At 32.5% G+C, this 17,837-nt stretch overlaps 1 protein-coding gene, 2 non-coding genes and 1 pseudogene across 3 annotated transcripts; 1 reads left to right on the top strand and 3 right to left on the bottom strand.

The window, feature by feature from the left end:
* Nucleotides 1–3,412: 3,412 nt before the first annotated feature.
* Nucleotides 3,413–3,574, bottom strand: LOC121993380. Its single transcript, XR_006115238.1, has one exon. It is a non-coding gene; the product is annotated as a U1 spliceosomal RNA (small nuclear RNA).
* A 1,111-nt stretch (nucleotides 3,575–4,685) lies between these two features.
* On the bottom strand, nucleotides 4,686–4,808 carry LOC121993429 (annotated as a pseudogene).
* A 994-nt stretch (nucleotides 4,809–5,802) lies between these two features.
* On the bottom strand, nucleotides 5,803–5,964 carry LOC121993356. The gene has a single exon (XR_006115217.1). It is a non-coding gene; the product is annotated as a U1 spliceosomal RNA (small nuclear RNA).
* Nucleotides 5,965–9,122: 3,158 nt separating this feature from the next.
* LOC121992847 (protein KINESIN LIGHT CHAIN-RELATED 1-like) lies at nucleotides 9,123–12,502 on the top strand. The gene is made up of 2 exons (XM_042547446.1): nucleotides 9,123–10,795; nucleotides 12,035–12,502. The coding sequence occupies exons 1-2, from the start codon at nucleotides 9,156–9,158 to the stop codon at nucleotides 12,264–12,266; spliced, it is 1,872 nt and encodes a 623-aa protein (XP_042403380.1). The 5' UTR covers nucleotides 9,123–9,155; the 3' UTR covers nucleotides 12,267–12,502.
* Nucleotides 12,503–17,837: the final 5,335 nt, after the last annotated feature.

The raw sequence follows: 17,837 nt of genomic DNA, 5'->3' as shown, positions 1-17,837 counted from the left end.
ATTTGAGGCCGTTTATGGATGTATACCACCCTCAGTTAGCTCATACACACGTGGATCAACAAATGTGCATCAAGTCGACCAAAATCTACGCACAAGGGACCAAATATTGCAACTTTTGAAAAATAACTTATGCGAGGCACAAGCAAGAATGAAGCAATTGGCCGACATGCATCGTTCGGAAAGAGAATTTGCAATAGGAGATTGGGTTTTTCTAAAACTACAACCATACAAACAAGTTTCAATTCGTCGTTCAAACTCTATGAAGTTATCACCGAAATTTTATGGCCCTTATAAAGTGATGGAACGTATTGGACCTGTTGCTTATCGCTTGGAGCTTCCACAAGATTCTAAAATACACCCTGTATTTCACGTGTCTTGTTTAAAGAAGAAACTAGGCGATAAATTTACTCCTCAACAACATCTTCCTGAAGTGAATTTAGATGGTGAAGTTAAATTTCAACCTTATGCTATTTTAGAAAGGAGACTTGTGAAGAAGAACAATTAAGCAACGGTTGAGCTATTAATTCAATGGGACAATTTATCTATCGATGATGCAACATGGGAATTATATGATACCATTCAAGAAAAATTTCCAGAGTTTATTGATAAACAACCTTGAGGACAAGGTTGTTTTGAAGGGCGGTGGAATGATAAGATCCTTTAATGGATCTTTTCAAATAAATCTATTAATTTTATTTCCTTTTTAAATAAGTTTTAGACTTTTCCTTTTTTATTTTAGATAAGTTTTAATTTGACATTTTCTCATGAAAATGTATTTTTATTTTATTTTTCTTTTACACATTTTCTTTTGAAAAGGTAGTTTTATTTTATTTTTATTTTAGACCTTTTCTTTTTGAAAAGGTAATTTAGGTCTCTATTTAAAGAGACGTTATGTAACTTTGGAAGACAAGTAATTTCCCTTTTAATTAATCAATTTCGTTTGATTATTGGAGGCCGATCCCCTCGAAGCGATCACCCTATCCCCCTTTTCCCTTTCTCTTTCGATTTTTTCACGTTATAGGCCCCTGGGTTCCTATCAACTCTTCTCCGAGAGGTCATCACACCACCGAGCTCCTCTCGTCAAGAAGAGGCGCGAGCACAAGAAGAAGCCGAGTATTTCAAGCCTCCGAGCCCTAGATCTTCTTCCTCTCCTTCGGTTGTAAGTCCAAGCAAATCCCGGTGAGTTGCTTCTCACCTGCAGTAGGAGTAGTTCCGCGAGTTTTTTTTTGGAGTTTTTCTCTTGTTTTGTTTTTGAAGTTCTGCCGTGAGGTTCAAAAGGGTACAAATGCCGTGAGTTTCATTAGGGAAATAAAAGGGGAATTGTTAGGTTTTGGAAAACTTTGACCTTGCAGTGGGGATCTAATTCTATAAAGTAGGAGGTTTAATTTATGTTCTTTGCTTCCGGATCATGGTATACAGCATTGGGATAGCACCGAAGTTCATTCCTTGTTTCTTTTCCTTGTTCCGAAGCCTTGCATGAAACCTTAGAGTTTGCTTGTAGATAATTTTGGATTCTAGAAGTTAAATGGTGAAATCTGTAGGTTCCGTTGAATGCTAGCTTAAAGAATGTTGTTCTTTTTACTGGTGGGGGTAAATGGTTTGTTGTTTTTATCTATCTTTCTTTGTACCAATTAGAATGTTGGTATTGATAAAATCATCTACCTCACTTTCAGTTTCTCTAGTAGCTATTGAAGTTGATTAGGGGTTTAGTTTTGTATACAGTACAGCATTGAGATAATTGGAGATTTGAGAATAGCATGTGTTTAAGTATATCATTCTATGTTAGCTTTGCAGAATAGGTTTGTATGCCATTAACTAGACATGAACAACATATGCTTTAGTATATCATGTGGTAACTTTTGATTGTAGCAGAAATCATCCTTTCCTTATGTTCCACTTTGTTGGAATTAATTAGAATGAGCAGATTTCTTTTACATTGCTAATAGAAGAACAGTTTTCCTTTTTCTAGCTTTTCCTTAGCTATTTGTAAGCATGAGCAGACTTCTTTTCTATTGCTATTAGACGTACAGTTTCCTTTGCTATCAGTTTAACATGAGCAGTATTGATTCCTATTTTTGGTCCTTTGCTATTGGACTAATATGAGAAGTTATAAGCGAAGAAAGACCAAGGCTTTAATTTGATCTTAATTCCAGAAGTGGAATATCAAAAGCGCACACAAGGTGTTTGCTTAAATGCCAAGAAAGGGCAAGTATAAAGAAGTTATAGTTATAAAGAAAGTATTTTACTTTAATGGCATGTACCAGACACAAGGTCCAGGACACAAGGTCCAAGGGATGGGCTCCAAGATGCCCCTAGGCACAAGGCCTAGAAGTATCTTAGTAGTTTCGGGATTAGCTACCTCGATTCTTATTAAGAATGCGCGCTAAATGGTACAATGCCGGGCCCAAAAGAAGTTTATTATTATTTTGAAGTATTAAAGTATAAGTTTTTGAAACAAATGAAACGAGCTTCAAATATGTTTAGAATTAGAAAGTTTAGTTTCTTGTTATTTGAAGCATGCAGTAGTAATTTTATTTGTTTCTTGCTATTTGATTATTCAGCATGTTTAGCTTTATTTGCTTTCAGCATGCAGTTATAGTTTTATTCCTTTATTGGTTTATGAGCATGATTAGCTATACATGTTTAGTATTTCAGTTAGTATGATTCCTTTGCTATTTATGAGCATGAGTAGTTTTATATGTTAGCATTCAGTTTTAGCATGTTTTTATTTATATACATGCATATCGAGTTTTTGTGAGTAGATAGCGCTTACTAAGCTTTATGCTTATAGACTGCACTTCCTCCTACTGCAGATAAAGGAAAGGAAAAGATTTAGCAAGGAAGGCGACAAGGTGGTGGTGATGAAGGTGTGTGATGGCTGGACTATGGGGAGATCAAGAGTTTGCTAAGGAATTGTTAAGACTTTTCTGTTTAGAGTTCTTTGGTTTTCTTTAAATGCTATTATGAGTCAAGATTGTAATTAAGTTTATTCCGCATTTGTAGTTGAGTTCTATTGATGGAGTGATATTGTTGGTTGCTATTATTAGGGTAGTTTCCTTCTTTTATTTGTGATATTATACTGCGTGGTTGTGGAAATATATGTTCCAGCCGCCTGTGGCTGAGTATAGTTTGTTTGTATTGATGATTTAGTCATCGGTACAGGGGAGATTCTGCCAAAAATTTTTGGTAAAGATTCCTCGTGGTTTTTAATTATACCGGTTAAGTAGAGTTAGTAGTTAAGTAACGGTCACTCTTAGAGAGTAGTAGCAGTAGTAAGAAGGGTGGTCGTTACATGATTAGTTATGAGTGGCCATGACGAGTTCCCTCTTTTTGTGTTATAGGCCTTATCACTGGTGTAATAACTTTCTAGTATTCTGATTCAACGTCCCCAATAATTTATTTTAAGAATTAGGAAGGGGTCGCGCGAACGCGTATCCCCACTACAACAAATTATGACGTCCACTCTCCCAACTTGGGGAGATGGTAGACCAATACCCCTCCAAAGTGCAATGGAGGTCATTGGGCTAGGTCATAGGCCATCTTGATCACCCATAGACCCTGTCCAGGTAAGTATGGAGCAAAGGCTCATGTCCATATGCTTTAATAGCAGTTTTCATATTTTGCTTCTTGTTATTTTAACAATATGGGACTAATTATAATCTAAAACTTCATTATATTAGGATTAGAGAAGCAACTTACTTGTTTCAAAAAGATTCAATGCAAATATGAAAGTTAAAATATTTCTACTTTGTTAAGATTAATAATAAGTCGCAAAATAAAAAAACATAAATAATAAACATAAAATATTTTATCATTTATCAAAATCCTAATGTTAATCTTAGAAAAATCATTATACCTAAGGAGGTCTATCTTCCTCACCGTATTAACTAATTGGATCAATGATTCTTAAATAATCGATTGAATAAATGAATATCTTATCATATCTTTTAAAGTGTGTTTGGTTCAAGTTATCATATATAATCTTAATTGGTTAAGTGATCATTATGTAATCACATAATCAAAATTACGGGGAATCAATTATAACCTAATTTATTTGGTTCAACCTAAATAATGTAATAAAAATTTATTTATTTGAAAATTTTAATCTATAATTTAGTTTAATATTTTATTATATTACCCTCCATTATAAAATCAACAGTAACTTTAGGTGTTTTGTTTTTTAAACTTAATTTTTTTTAACATTTTTTTTTAACTATACATTTTTAAAAAAAAATTAAGTATATTTTTTACTTACCTTATAAAAAATACAACTTTATTTTTTAAATAAAATATCACATATTTTTAATTTTTATTTCATTTTTATAATTTGAAATAAATTACTTATGCAATTGGTTAATTAGCATTGATGTTATCACCCAGATATTCACGGTTCGAACTCTAACTATAATGTACTATACCGATTACTTCGAGAGATAGTTAATAAAGCTAAATAGGATTATCATTTTTTTTAATTGACTAATTTGAAATGTTTATACTATTAATTTATGACAATAAATTTAATTTCATTTATTTGGTTTTCTTAGATTATATTTTTTAAAAAAATATATAAGAATGTGTGTAAAATGATTAAATAAAACCAATCATGTGATATATAAAAAATAATTATTATTATTATTAATAAAATTAGGATTATAATAAATAAAATAATTTATTTTAAGAATTAGGAAGGGGCCGCGCGAACGCGTACCCCCACTACAACAAATTATGACGTCCACTCTCCCAACTTGGGGAGATGGTAGACCAGAGAAGCAACTTCCTTGTTTCAAAAAGATTTCCAATGCAAATATGAAAGTTAAAATATTTCTACTTTGTTAAGATTAAGAATAAGTCGTAAAATAAAAAAACATAAATAATAAACATAAAATATTTTTATCATTTATCAAAATCCTAATGTTAATCTTAGAAAAACCATTATACTAAGGGGGTCGATCTTCCTCACTGTATCACTAACTAATTGGATCAATGATTCTTAAATAATCGATTGAATAAATGAATATCTTATCATAACTTTTAAAGTGTGTTTGGTTCAAGTTATCATATATAATCTTAATTGGTTAAGTGATCATTATGTAATCACATAATCAAAATTATGGGGAATAAAATATAACCTAATTTATTTGGTTCAACCTAAATAATGTAATAAAAATTTATTTATTTGAAAATTTTAATATATAATTTAGTTTAATATTTTATTATATTACCCTCCATTATAAAATCAACAGTAACTTTAGGTGTTTTGTTTTTTAAACTTAATTTTTTTTTAACATTGTTTTTAACTATTCATTTTTTAAATTTTTTTAAGTATATTTTTTACTTACCTTATAAAAAATACAACTTTATTTTTTAAATAAAATATCACATATTTTTAATTTTATTTCATTTTTATAATTTGAAATAAATTACTTATGCAATTGGTTAATCAGCATTGATGTTATCACCCAGATATTCACGGTTCGAACTCTAACTATAATATATTTATATCTCAATTTACACACTATAATGTATTTGTATCTACTGATTACTTCGAGAGATAGTTAATAAAGCTAAATAGGATTATCATTTTTTTAATTGACTAATTTGAAATGTTTATACTATTAATTTCTGACAATAAATTTAGTTTCATTTATTTGGTTTTCTTAGATTATATTAATTTTTTAAAAATATAAGAATGTGGGTAAAATGATTAAATAAAACCAATCATGTGATATATAAAAAATAATTATTATTATTATTAATAAAATTAGGATTAAAATAAATAAAATAATTTATTTTAAGAATTAGAAAGGGGTCGCGCGAACGCATACCCCTACTACAACAAATTATGACGTCCACTCTCCCAACTTGGGGAGATGGTAGACCAATACCCCTCCGAAGTGCAATGGAGGTCATTGGGCTAGGTCATAGGCCATCTTGATCACCCATAGATCCCGTCCAGGTAAGTATGGAGCAAAGGCTCATGTCCATATGCTTTAATAGCAGTTTTCACATTTTGCTTCTTGTTATTTTAACAATATGGGACTAATTATAATCTAAAATTTCATTATGTTAGGATTAGAGAAGCAACTTACTCGTTTCAAAAAGATTTCCAACGCAAATATGAAAGTTAAAATATTTCTACTTTGTTAAGATTAAGAATAAGTCGTAAAATAAAAAAACATAAATAATAAACATAAAATATTTTATCATTTATCAAAATCCTAATGTTAATCTTAGAAAAATCATTATACTTAAGGGGTCTATCTTCATCACCGTATCAATGATTCTTAAATAATCTATTGAATAAATGAATATCTTATCATAACTTTTAAAGTGTGTTTGGTTCAAGTTATGATATATAATCTTAATTGGTTAAGTGATCATTATATAATCACATAATGAAAATTATGGGAAATAAAATATAACCTAATTTATTTGGTTCAACCTAAATAATGTAATAAAAATTTATTTATTTGAAAATTTTAATATATAATTTAGTTTAATATTTTATTATATTACCCTCCATTATAAAATCAACAGTAACTTTAGGTGTTTTGTTTTTTAAACTTAATTTTTTTTAACATTTGTCTTTTTAACTTTATGTTAATTTTTTTAACAATATGTTTTTTTAAATTTTTTTAAGTATATTTTTTACTTACCTAATAAAAAATACAAGTTTATTTTTTAAATAAAATATCACATATTTTTAATTTTATTTCATTTTTATAATTTGAAATAAATTACTTATGCAATTGGTTAATCAACATTGATGTTATCACCCTGATATCCACAATTTATTCCGATGGTCGATGGAAAATTTCTATGAGACTGTACCGATTACTTCGAGAGATAGTTAATAAAGCTAAATTAGATTATCATTTTTTTAATTGACTAATTTGAAATGTTTATACTATTAATTTCTGACAATAAATTTAGTTTCATTTATTTGGTTTTCTTAGATTATATTAATTTTTTTAAAAAATATAAGAATGTGTGTAAAATGATTAAATAAAACTAATCAGAGTGGTATTAAATTTAACCTGTACTCGGTTTTACCTATTTAGCTATTTACCTGAAATTTAATCAGAGTATGTTACTTTAGCTTATATCCTATTGACTATGGAACATGGCTAAGAAAACTATTGATTAAAATAAATATATTCTAGTTAAAAAGAAAGATTTTAATAATTTATATCTTTAATATTTATTCACTGATTGACCAATTATATATATTTTTTGAGTGAATAAAATATAATTATGAATAATTATATTGATTGGAAATATTGAACATATACTCGACATAATAGTAGTTGTGAGGGATTAAAAATGTCAAATTGATATATTGATTTAATTGGGATAAATACAAGATATTGATGTCTCTAATTTATCTTATAAAGTAGCTATATAAAGTGTAATAACTTTTTTTAGCTTTAATCGCTCAATATGCTTGCTATCGTATGAATTATTTTTTTCCTTAAATATAAATTGGATGTTCTAATATAGTTTATGTAACTTGACTTGGATGAATGGAAGATGTTGTAGCAGGAGATAAGGACGTGGACAGTTTCTAAATTGCCCACTTATCCCACACTTTACTCCTTTATAAATGAAGGCCCCAGGAAAAGCATGAGAGGGTTGGCTGTGACTTTCTTTTTCTTGCAAGAGATAGAACATCCATAAAAAAAAGGAATTTAGCTCGTAAACTCTTGTAATTGCTCTTTCGACGACAAACACCAAGAACGTGATCAACTAAAATATGCTGCAAAGGTTGTAAGTGTTTATAGAATTTAACTTGTGATTCATGCATTTAATTCAACAAGGCTACCCAATCGCACTTGGATAATCATACTTCGTGTTATTTCCTATAATTTTTCCTTCGAATAAAAAATATGCATGTTTCAACGAAAAATTAAACCATGATACTTTTAATATCCACCTATGATAGTAAAAAATGGAATTCACCACTCCAGCAGTCTCATAAGATCAACCTCATGATCATCTGTGAGGAAGTAAATCGGAAAGTTATAGTTGACCAATGCGAGGGGGACTTTTTTTTCTTGACTTTATCAAGATTCAAATTTTTATCTTATAGTAGTAATTCTGTCTCGCACTAACCAACTCAATAAAATTGATTAATCAGGTCAAGCCGTCAAGTAACATCAAACCTTGGGTGACCAATCAGGTCTCACGGAAGTTTTTCATAATCTGTCAGAATAAATCGGAAAGCGCTCACAGCGGGTGACACAAAAGCTCAATATCCCTTGATTGTGAGTCTCATTTAGAAAAAAAAATTCTTATAAATGTACCATAATTAAGAATCAACCTGTAAATAACTGACTGATAATTGAATACCTTTCCGCTATACTCTAACCCGGGGCTTTAATGTCCTCCTAGCACCGTCCCACTGTATTATACTGAGGCAATAATTTTTATTCTATACTCTTATTAATTGTATTAATAGAATTAATCATATATTTCTTCTTGGCTAAATTAGATAGCGGTCTAATTTTTAAAAATAGCAAAGAACATTTTTAATACCAATTTTCATATAAAAACTGTTATTTCAGTATTATTATGTACCATTTTTATCCTTAAAAAACTTTTTTTTACCTCAGTTTTATTCAAAATTATTATATATTATGATAACTTTTTATTTAAAATTACTATATATAAAATATATATAGTAATTTTGCTCAAAATTACATAATCTCAAAATTATTATAAGAGATTATAAACATGAAGAGGTTAAAATGGATATATAGATAGAGATAAATATATATTAAAACATAATATTGATTGATTGAGGAAGAGAAAGATCAAGAATTATTCGTTAGTATTTCCTTGGATAGTATTGTGGTTAAGACATAGAATGTTATTACATGAGATCTTAGGATCGAAATCTGATGTATTTAAATATATCTTTTCCCATATCTTGACCATGTACATTAATAACTAATAGTTATCAGTTGTGTACCTCCCCGTATTATCTTAGGGACGGATTACATTTTATGGATGTTTGGTAGAATTTTGATCGAACAAAAGTTGGAACAACTCACGGGCCGTTTGGGCACGGCCTTGCATGAATGACCGAATGAGGGCCCGGCCCATTAGAGACTCGAGGTGAAGAGCTTTCGAGGGTTTCTGTAACCTCGAATTCGATGCCCTTCGGCTTCGATGCTTCCCTTGCTCGCCTCGCCATGAAGCGAGCACTCTCTGCTTCTCTGCTGTCACTCTCCTCGCTCCCCAAAACCCGCCTCTCTGGCGCTCCTCTCACCAGTTTCCTCTCTCGCTTCTCTGCCCTAGCCCCTTCTCCCATCTCTCCGTCCCCCAGCTGTTGTCCCCTGCTTTCCCCCTTCTTCCCTCCGCATTTTCCCAGTTGCCCCCTTCGCCGCGGCATCCGGACAGTCTCCGTTGGGCCGACTCCTCCTAAATCTCTAAACACGGTCTCGGAAGTACTCGCCGCCTTCGAATCACTGGAGTCCTCCCTCGACGATGACACGCTCCGCCTGTCCGAACAGCTTGACTTGCTAGGGTCAGAAGACTTGGAGAAAGCCCTCGCCTTTTCTGTCAAAGCCCTGCAGTTTTTTGAGAAGAGGGACGGAGGATGGTCGCTCCCTGTTGCAAAGGTCCTTTGCCTGATGGGTTCCATCACTTGCAAGATGAGGAGGTACGACGACAGCTTGGACTCCTTGGAAACTGCGGATCAGATCCTTGAGGTCCCACGGGGAGAAATCTCCGCGCAGAAAGATGTTGTTATGACTACTGTCGCCGTTCAGCTCCAACTCGCGAATACTAAGACTGCAATGGGGCGAAGGTGGGCGGCTTTGACCCATCTACAGAACTCTTTTGAGCTGAAAGGTACGATCTTGGAGGGTAATTCAAAGCAAATGGGTAGCGCCTGCAAGGATCTGGCAGAAGCTTTGGCTGTTGTTCTGGTTTTTGACGAGGCTTTGCCACTGGGCTTGAGGGCATTAGAGATTTATATGAGACATTTTGGGGAAAGTTCTGAAGAGGTCGTCCAGGTTAGGCGCCTTCTTGGGGTTATTTATAGTGGCTTGGAAGAGTATGAGGAGGCCTTGGAGCAGAGCGAGCTGTCCAGGAGGGCATTGGAGTGTTTAGGCCTCGATGAGCAGTTGTGCGAGGTCGAAATTGATGGGGCTAACATATTGATTGAACTAGGTAGATTGGAACTTGCGACACAAACACTCAAAAGGGTAGCTCAGAAGACCGAGAAAGAAAGTGAGACAAGAGCCTTTGTGCTTATCTCAATGGCCAAATGTTTGTGTAACCAAGAGAAGTTCGGTGATGCTAAGAGATGTTTGGAAATTGCTTGTGGTATTCTTGATAAGAAGGAAGCAGAGTCTCCTTCAAAGGTTGCTGGAGCATATGTAGAGATGTCTATGTTGTATGAGACAATGGATGTCTATGAGATTGCTTTGTCTTTGATGAAGAGGACCCTTGCTATTCTTCAGGATCTTCCACAAGAGAGGCATCTGGAGGGAAGCGTCTCAGCAAGGGTTGGGTGGCTGCTTCTCTATACAAAGAGGGTACCACTATCAATTCCGTACTTAGAAAGTGCAATTGTGAAGATAAAAGACTGTTTTGGTCCAAAACATTTCGGTTTAGGATTGGCCACTAAGCATTTAGGGCAAGCATATTTGGACACGAATCAGCCACAATCTGCGGTGGAGATGTTTCTTCGTGCAAAGGACATAATTGACGAGTCATTTGGGCTACAACATGAGGATTCAATTGATACATACCAATGCATTGCTAATGCTTATGGAACCATGGGAAGGTATACAATCATGTTCTTGTGATTTACATACTATCATTATTCTATGGGTATTTCATTCACTAATTCTTATTAGACACGTGTTCTAGAATTCTGCTACTATACTGGTCACTAACACGTGAATCCGTATTCTTAGTGAAGTATAATAAGGTCATCATCATGGTAAATTAGGATATTTCTCTAATATTCGTAAACATTTTCTCTTTGCATCCAGTCGCCACATGATACATCTTAGTAGCTATTAATATAGGTAAACACTATTCTGAATATTGATAATATGCAACATCAGGAATGCTGCATTAGTTATACATTCTACTTGCTGGTATTCATATTCAGTGTTCCTTGCCTAGTCCATTGATAATATATTTAATTTAAAAAGTTCTCCAATTTTGTCAGAATTAATGTGTTTTAGTAATTGATGCGCTTTAGCCCTTATCTATTTTTTTTTTTGCAACAAATATTGCTTTTGTATATTCTTATCATGTAAGGCCTTGTGTGCAAAAGCTTTCTACTTTACCTGAGGAGGCCTTAAGAACATTGAAGAAGCAAGGGCATAGTACTAATGATTCACAGTTGAACATTATTCAGTTTTTTGGTAATCTTTACTAGTATCACACAAATGACTTCTGATCTCAAAAATTAAAGTAAGGTTCATTGTTGATGTTATAGGCTTCCGTGTCCAAGCTGCGTACTGTTTGTGTTCTAACTTGAAAGAAATTACTGCTTTCAAGGTGTTATTTGATTCATTGCAAGAGAAAAAGGCCTTCCATGGATTCAAAAGTTGTAAAACACGTAATAGAAATATGATTACATGAATAAGGTCAATTATTTCTTAGTTATGTTGGATCCATGGATGTGTCAATGTCTATATCTTTCACTAAAAATGGTAGCTCATCTTGTGAGAAACTCGCTCTTCTAAATTCTAATGTTGTTATACACTTGTATAAGCGGTGGTGGAAATATAGTCTGATAGGTAAGGAAATTAAAATGTTAGCTCATCTTCCTATTAGAAACTTATCCTTTTCTAGTGGCCTCACAATCCATTTAAGCAATCTCACTCTGATACACTAATTATAAAACAAAGGGTGAAAAAATGGTATGTGATTTGGTAATGACCAAAGTTCTAGGTTTTCCCCAAAATTTTTTTAGTTTTTTTTATAATGATGGAATGGCCTGCTGTTTTGTTTTGCTATTTTGTATAAGAAAACTATGTTAATCAAAAGATAACACTTCTGATTGCAGTTATGAACGCGCAATGGAGTTCCAGCAACATGTAATAGATGCTTGGGAAAATAATGGGTCCGGTTCATGGCTTGACATTAGAGAATCCCACCGCCTCATGGAGCAGCTAAAGAAAAAGGTCCGAGGGGAACGCCATGCTGTATTTCCTGCAAATTCCTTACCGACATTCTTGTTGGAAAACAAATCTGCTCAGGATGATTCTTCCTATAAAGCCCCAGATTGCCCAATTTAGGCAGTCCTGTTCCTTTTAAATAAAGGCTGCACTCATTCCAAATGAGCTCTCATTTTGGGTTGAATAGATGAGCAGGCCCCTTAACATTTTCCAAATATAGATACTTGAGGTATTCTTAAGTTGCTTGATTAGTGCCTATATTTTGACATTACTTTCATCTTTGTTAGTGTTGTACAGTGCAAATTTCGTTATTATATTTTTCACTTCTTATTTAAGATCAAATGTTATGAATTTCATGCATCTGGTAATAACAGTGGATGATGCAACTGCTTTGCACCAACTTGCATGATTCTGAGTGATAGACATCATTTATTATCTCACTGGAATAAGTCATTTAAGAGTTGGTGCTTATCGTCTGAGGTCTGTAAACTGCTTTTAGTCTGTGGTTGCTCTCATCTCTCACTGAAATAAGTCACATTTTATGTGTAGTTGTCGTCGTTGTGGTAAAAGGTGAATATGTTCGTCCCAGCGTCCCTGTTAATCCGTCCCAGGACTAACACGGAGAAGATAAATTACGGGCAGCTACTAGTTTTTGGAATAGTGACTAATACATATAGAAGATATTTACTTCGATTTTATCGAGATTCGAACCTCAAACCTTATTATAGTAATACCATGTGTATATATATATATATGTATATATATGTGTATGTAGTTCACAATTTTATTATTATTATTTATTTATTTTATGTTTCAATGCATTAGGGAGACATTCGGGCGTTGGCTTGGCAATATTTGGATGTGATGCCTATCACATGGAATGATTGTTGTCGGCCATTTGGAAGTAATCATGGTAATTAGGAAAACTCCTATCTAGCAAAAGATATACCACGGTTAAAACTTGTTTAACTTGCTTGACTCATTCACTTGATCTTGTCTTGTCCAATTCATTTATCTTAATTAACTTTTTTTGAGCCAACTAACTCACTCAGTCTAATTGACCCTTCTTGGTTAAACCACTTAACCTATCCATCCCTAGCTCTCCATTTATCTAACCCACACGACCTACTTGAACAATACAAAACCTATGTGCTCGACTTAACCCATTCGCATCTAATTCCGACCGCTTGTTTAGCTCGTCAGCGTCATTCAATGACTATTGTTTCATTCTACTAATTCATCTGATCTTGCTTGTGTGATAACCACCCATCATCTCATTATATTCAATTCACTTAACTTGCTTAGTTTGTGCATTAGTAGATTCCTTCAATCGCGTGATAGATTAGTAGTATATTCCTTACGATCGTGGTCGTAATAGCTATAGATCTTCAGTTATTGATAAATTGGTCAAATTCTTTAAAAGATGATCTAGCCTTTAAACCTCAAAATAACTTTGATCTTCGTCGAAAAGTTTAGTTTAGTAGACCAAAACCTCAAAGGAAAATCGAAAAGTTTCAAAACACAACCTTCTCGCGATGCCTTCCACCTCCGCATCCATGCACCCTACTTTATGAGGATCAAAATACAACCTTTACTCACATCTCCTGAAGAGCACATCGACTAACACAAGTAATGAAAAATTCATACAGTATGTGTTTCTTTATCGATCGTTCTAATTAATCATTGATTAATTTTATTATGCCCATCTATCTATCTATTTATCTATAAATAAAATATGAACCATCATTAGCTAATTAACTAGTTATCACATTAATACATACTATGCATAAGTACAGATGGGTTTAACATGATCATTACATGCATAAGCTGATTACTCACACAGCTTAATTAGCAGCACTAAACTTCAGTCTACGTACCTCATTTATTTCATGCATATACTAATTAATTATATATTCATGCAGATCAAACCCTAGTTTTTCCTTTCTGGTGCAGGTCCATTATGAGCGGCTATCCAAACTGAGGCATCAGTAGTATGGTGATTCTCCATGTCCAAGTCCTTCTTGGCACCAATTGCTTCGTCTTTGCTTGCCGCACCAAATCCATTTCCTACTCTCATAGCTTTGTTGTTGTTATTGTTATTGTTGTTAGACGGAAGCTGATTGTTGATGTTTGCAGTAGTTACATCCTTCTGCTGTTGCTGATTGTCGTGATTGAGCTTGCGATGAGTGAAGACTGCAGTCGATGAAGATGTCTTGATGGATGTTGCAAGAGTGATGAGAAGAAGGAAGGCGAGTAGCGTGAGGAGCTTCATGGTTGAATTAGTTACAAGGGAGAGCATGCTAACCAGGCTATTTATAAGCACTTGGGATGGGGGAGGTGGAGTATCTGAAAGTGCTCGTGGTAACTTGTCCCACAGTCGAAAATCCTTTAAAGTTGGTATCTCTCCCAGGTGCGTTTTGAACCATGGTACTTTATGAATCCATCGAACGCCTTGCCTCGGCACCATAAAATCTTGTCATAAAAGTACCTTGGGCGCCTCACAATCATATGTAGAGAGGTAAATCAAAAAATTATAAGAATATCAAATGGACGTCCCTTTAAAAAAAAAAAAAAAATCAAATGGATCCATCAATAATTTTATTCCGAAAATATCCTTGACTCAACACTATTATAAGTAGTTACTATAAAGTGTAGAATCTAACAATTAATTACTACATGTTGTAGCAGCTACATGCTAACTTCTATACAGTTGATCGTGATTAAATAATATTCATTTAAAATATAGTGGATGTCATACAGTTTCATGATTTGTTTTGCTCATTGAAATATTATTTTAATCAGTTTACCACTCTCCAATAAACAAAATCAATATTAAATAATAATATTATTATAGAAGCTACGTATTAGCTTCTACACAGTTTATCGTAATTAGATAATATTCATTTGAAATATAGAGTCTTCTTAGTTTATTTTATTTATTGAAATATTATTTTAATTAGTTTATTACTTTCCAATAAGCAAAATTAACATAAGATGTTGTAGAAGCTAGCAATCGACTACTACATGTTATAATAGCTACTTGCTAGCTTTTACACAGTCGATTGTGATTAGATATCATTTGAAATATAGTGAATGTCATGAAATCCTCTTAATTTATTTTGTTCATTGAAATATTATTTTAATCAGGTTATCACTCTCCAATAGATAAAATCAACATAAAATTATGACATTGCTATAGAAATTGGCCACTAGCTACTACATATTGTAGTAGCTAGTAATCAGCTGTTACATGTTGTAGAAGCTAGTAACTAATTGTTACAATTTAAATTTTAAAATCTATCTAGAAGTATTTTGGATAGTTTACTTTAAATGTGACATCTATTTAACTTTAATTGGAAAAGGAGCATCTGAATGGGTTTTCAAAGGATAGATGTCCTTTTAATTTTTATCCAAAATATTTTTGTAGAATCTGTGTTCTAAGTTTATCTCATATAGTAACCTTGTTATCACACTCAATGAAATAGCGACATGATAAACACCGAAATGCTATTCGAGTCGAAGGCTTAATCATTTTTTGTTAGATAAATAAATTGATAAGGTTAATAATTGGGGGTTAAAATCATTAGAGTTTGAAAATTTTAAGAGGCATCTTTTACTATTTTAAAGCTTCAAAGATAATCTCAAGGCACAAATGGAAATTTATTTGTTTCCGTTTTTTGGAAAAAGAGAAAAAAAAAAAGTAGTCACTTTGGTGTGTTGTGGTGGAGGCAAATGGCGAAGATTTTTTTTAAAAAAAACATATATTTAAATTTCAGAATAAATTAAATATTTAGAAGAAAAAGAGAGAGAAATTAATTTGAATGTTTGTGCACAAGTGGGGGAAAGCACTAAGCGAGAGTGGCAAATGTGTGGGTCTTTGTATCCATACTTGTCGGATCTTAATTTTGTAGATTAATAATTTTGATTCAAATAATAATAATTATTACGATGAATCATGTTTTTTTTTATATTAGGTATTCAAATTCTATTAATACTAGAATAGACGTTGATTCTATTTTTCACTTATCAAATAAATTTAAAAAGTACGGCCACTCTATACATAATGTCCAAATTTCAAGATACTTATAAAATATATCTTTTCTTTTACCATCACAGCGAGTCTTAGGAGGTGACGAATCATGTTCCTACTACATAAGGTGATATTCTTGCATTCTAATAGAGACATAGTATCGTCAGTCCTATGATTAAATATATATAAACAGATAAATTAAGTATCGATTCTTATTTTATATTATAAACCTATTATATGATAACTAACTCAGTTATTATATATATATATATATATATATTTCAGGTAATCATATTCCTTGAATGATAATATACGAGTTGAGAGATTGATTTTTTTCCCTTTAAAAAAAAATAATAATAAATTGTGTATTGTTAAATGTTTATACCACGAAGTGGATTGGTTGGTTGTGTGGGCTAAATATGGGTTGTTTGTTGTGGCCTTAGAAAGAATTATTACATAAATAGAATTATGACCAGGGCCCGTCCTGGAGGAGGGTGACACTGAACGATGACCATGAGCCCATGATTTGAGAGGGTCCAAAAATTTTTTTAGTATTATGTATTATAAATATGTAATTGAGGCCTTGAATAATTGACCCAAATTCATATTTTAGAATATTTTGATATTATCTTTTACTTTTATCTTTTTAGGTATGTAATTGGGGTCTTGAATAATTAGGGTCCAAATTTATTTTGGACCTTTTTTTTTATCACGAACTCTTCTCTATAGAAGGACCGGAGCTAATTATGATAAATTATATCTTTTAAAATAAATCCCTTTTGAATTATATATAGACACTCTGTAAATATTTTGGAGATTATATATATTAATGATTTTACTTTTAAGCTATATTCAAAAAGTCGAGATATATTATACCTTTTTAAATCATAATTTTTTTCACATCTTTGGATTGTGAAACTTTAAATATATGCCAACAATATGGGCTCTTTACCACTATGCCACCGGGGACCAACTTAGTCAATTAGTTGATTGGCTATATAGAACTCCATTAGATGTGAAACTATTATTATAGTAAAATGAAGCTCCTTTCAACTGTATTATTATGGGCATTTGAATCTCTAATTTGTGATTGAAAATTTTACAGAATTCAACTCACTTGCCATCATAGACCAAGGTAACTACTGTTGGAGAACATATATAAATATTGTCATATATGTGATTCGATTGTGATGTGATTGCGAGTTGACATACGACGGCATTTGGCGTTGATGATGACTCCATTCGGTGGATTCTGCACCAAAAAGAATTGCGCGATCATGCTTATCGCCTGCGGTTGAGTATGCCTACGTGCTTGTCCTTCTCCAGTCCCCGGCCCCCACGCTCACTGCAAGTAATGGAAGACTTCCCACATCTGCAGGCCTTCACCGACTTGACTTGAATTTTTTTTTTTTTAAGTAATAATAATTTAAGCATTCAAATTTATCCTACTAATTCTGAAAATAAATAACTTTTCCTTTTATTTATTTATTTAGTTATCAAATAAATTTGAAATATAATTTAGGACGCTCATTTCATTTGCAATTCGAACTTATCTACTTTTCGACATTTATTAAACAAAAGCTTCCAATCTTTTAGGAAGACAATTTCATTATATCAAATGAGTCTAATAGGAGGCTCTTATGATAACAAAAACTGGAAAC

Source organism: Zingiber officinale, chromosome 6B (assembly GCF_018446385.1).
Source record: "Zingiber officinale cultivar Zhangliang chromosome 6B, Zo_v1.1, whole genome shotgun sequence".
NCBI lineage: Eukaryota > Viridiplantae > Streptophyta > Magnoliopsida > Zingiberales > Zingiberaceae > Zingiber > Zingiber officinale.
This window is presented reverse-complemented; position numbering and strand designations above follow the sequence as displayed.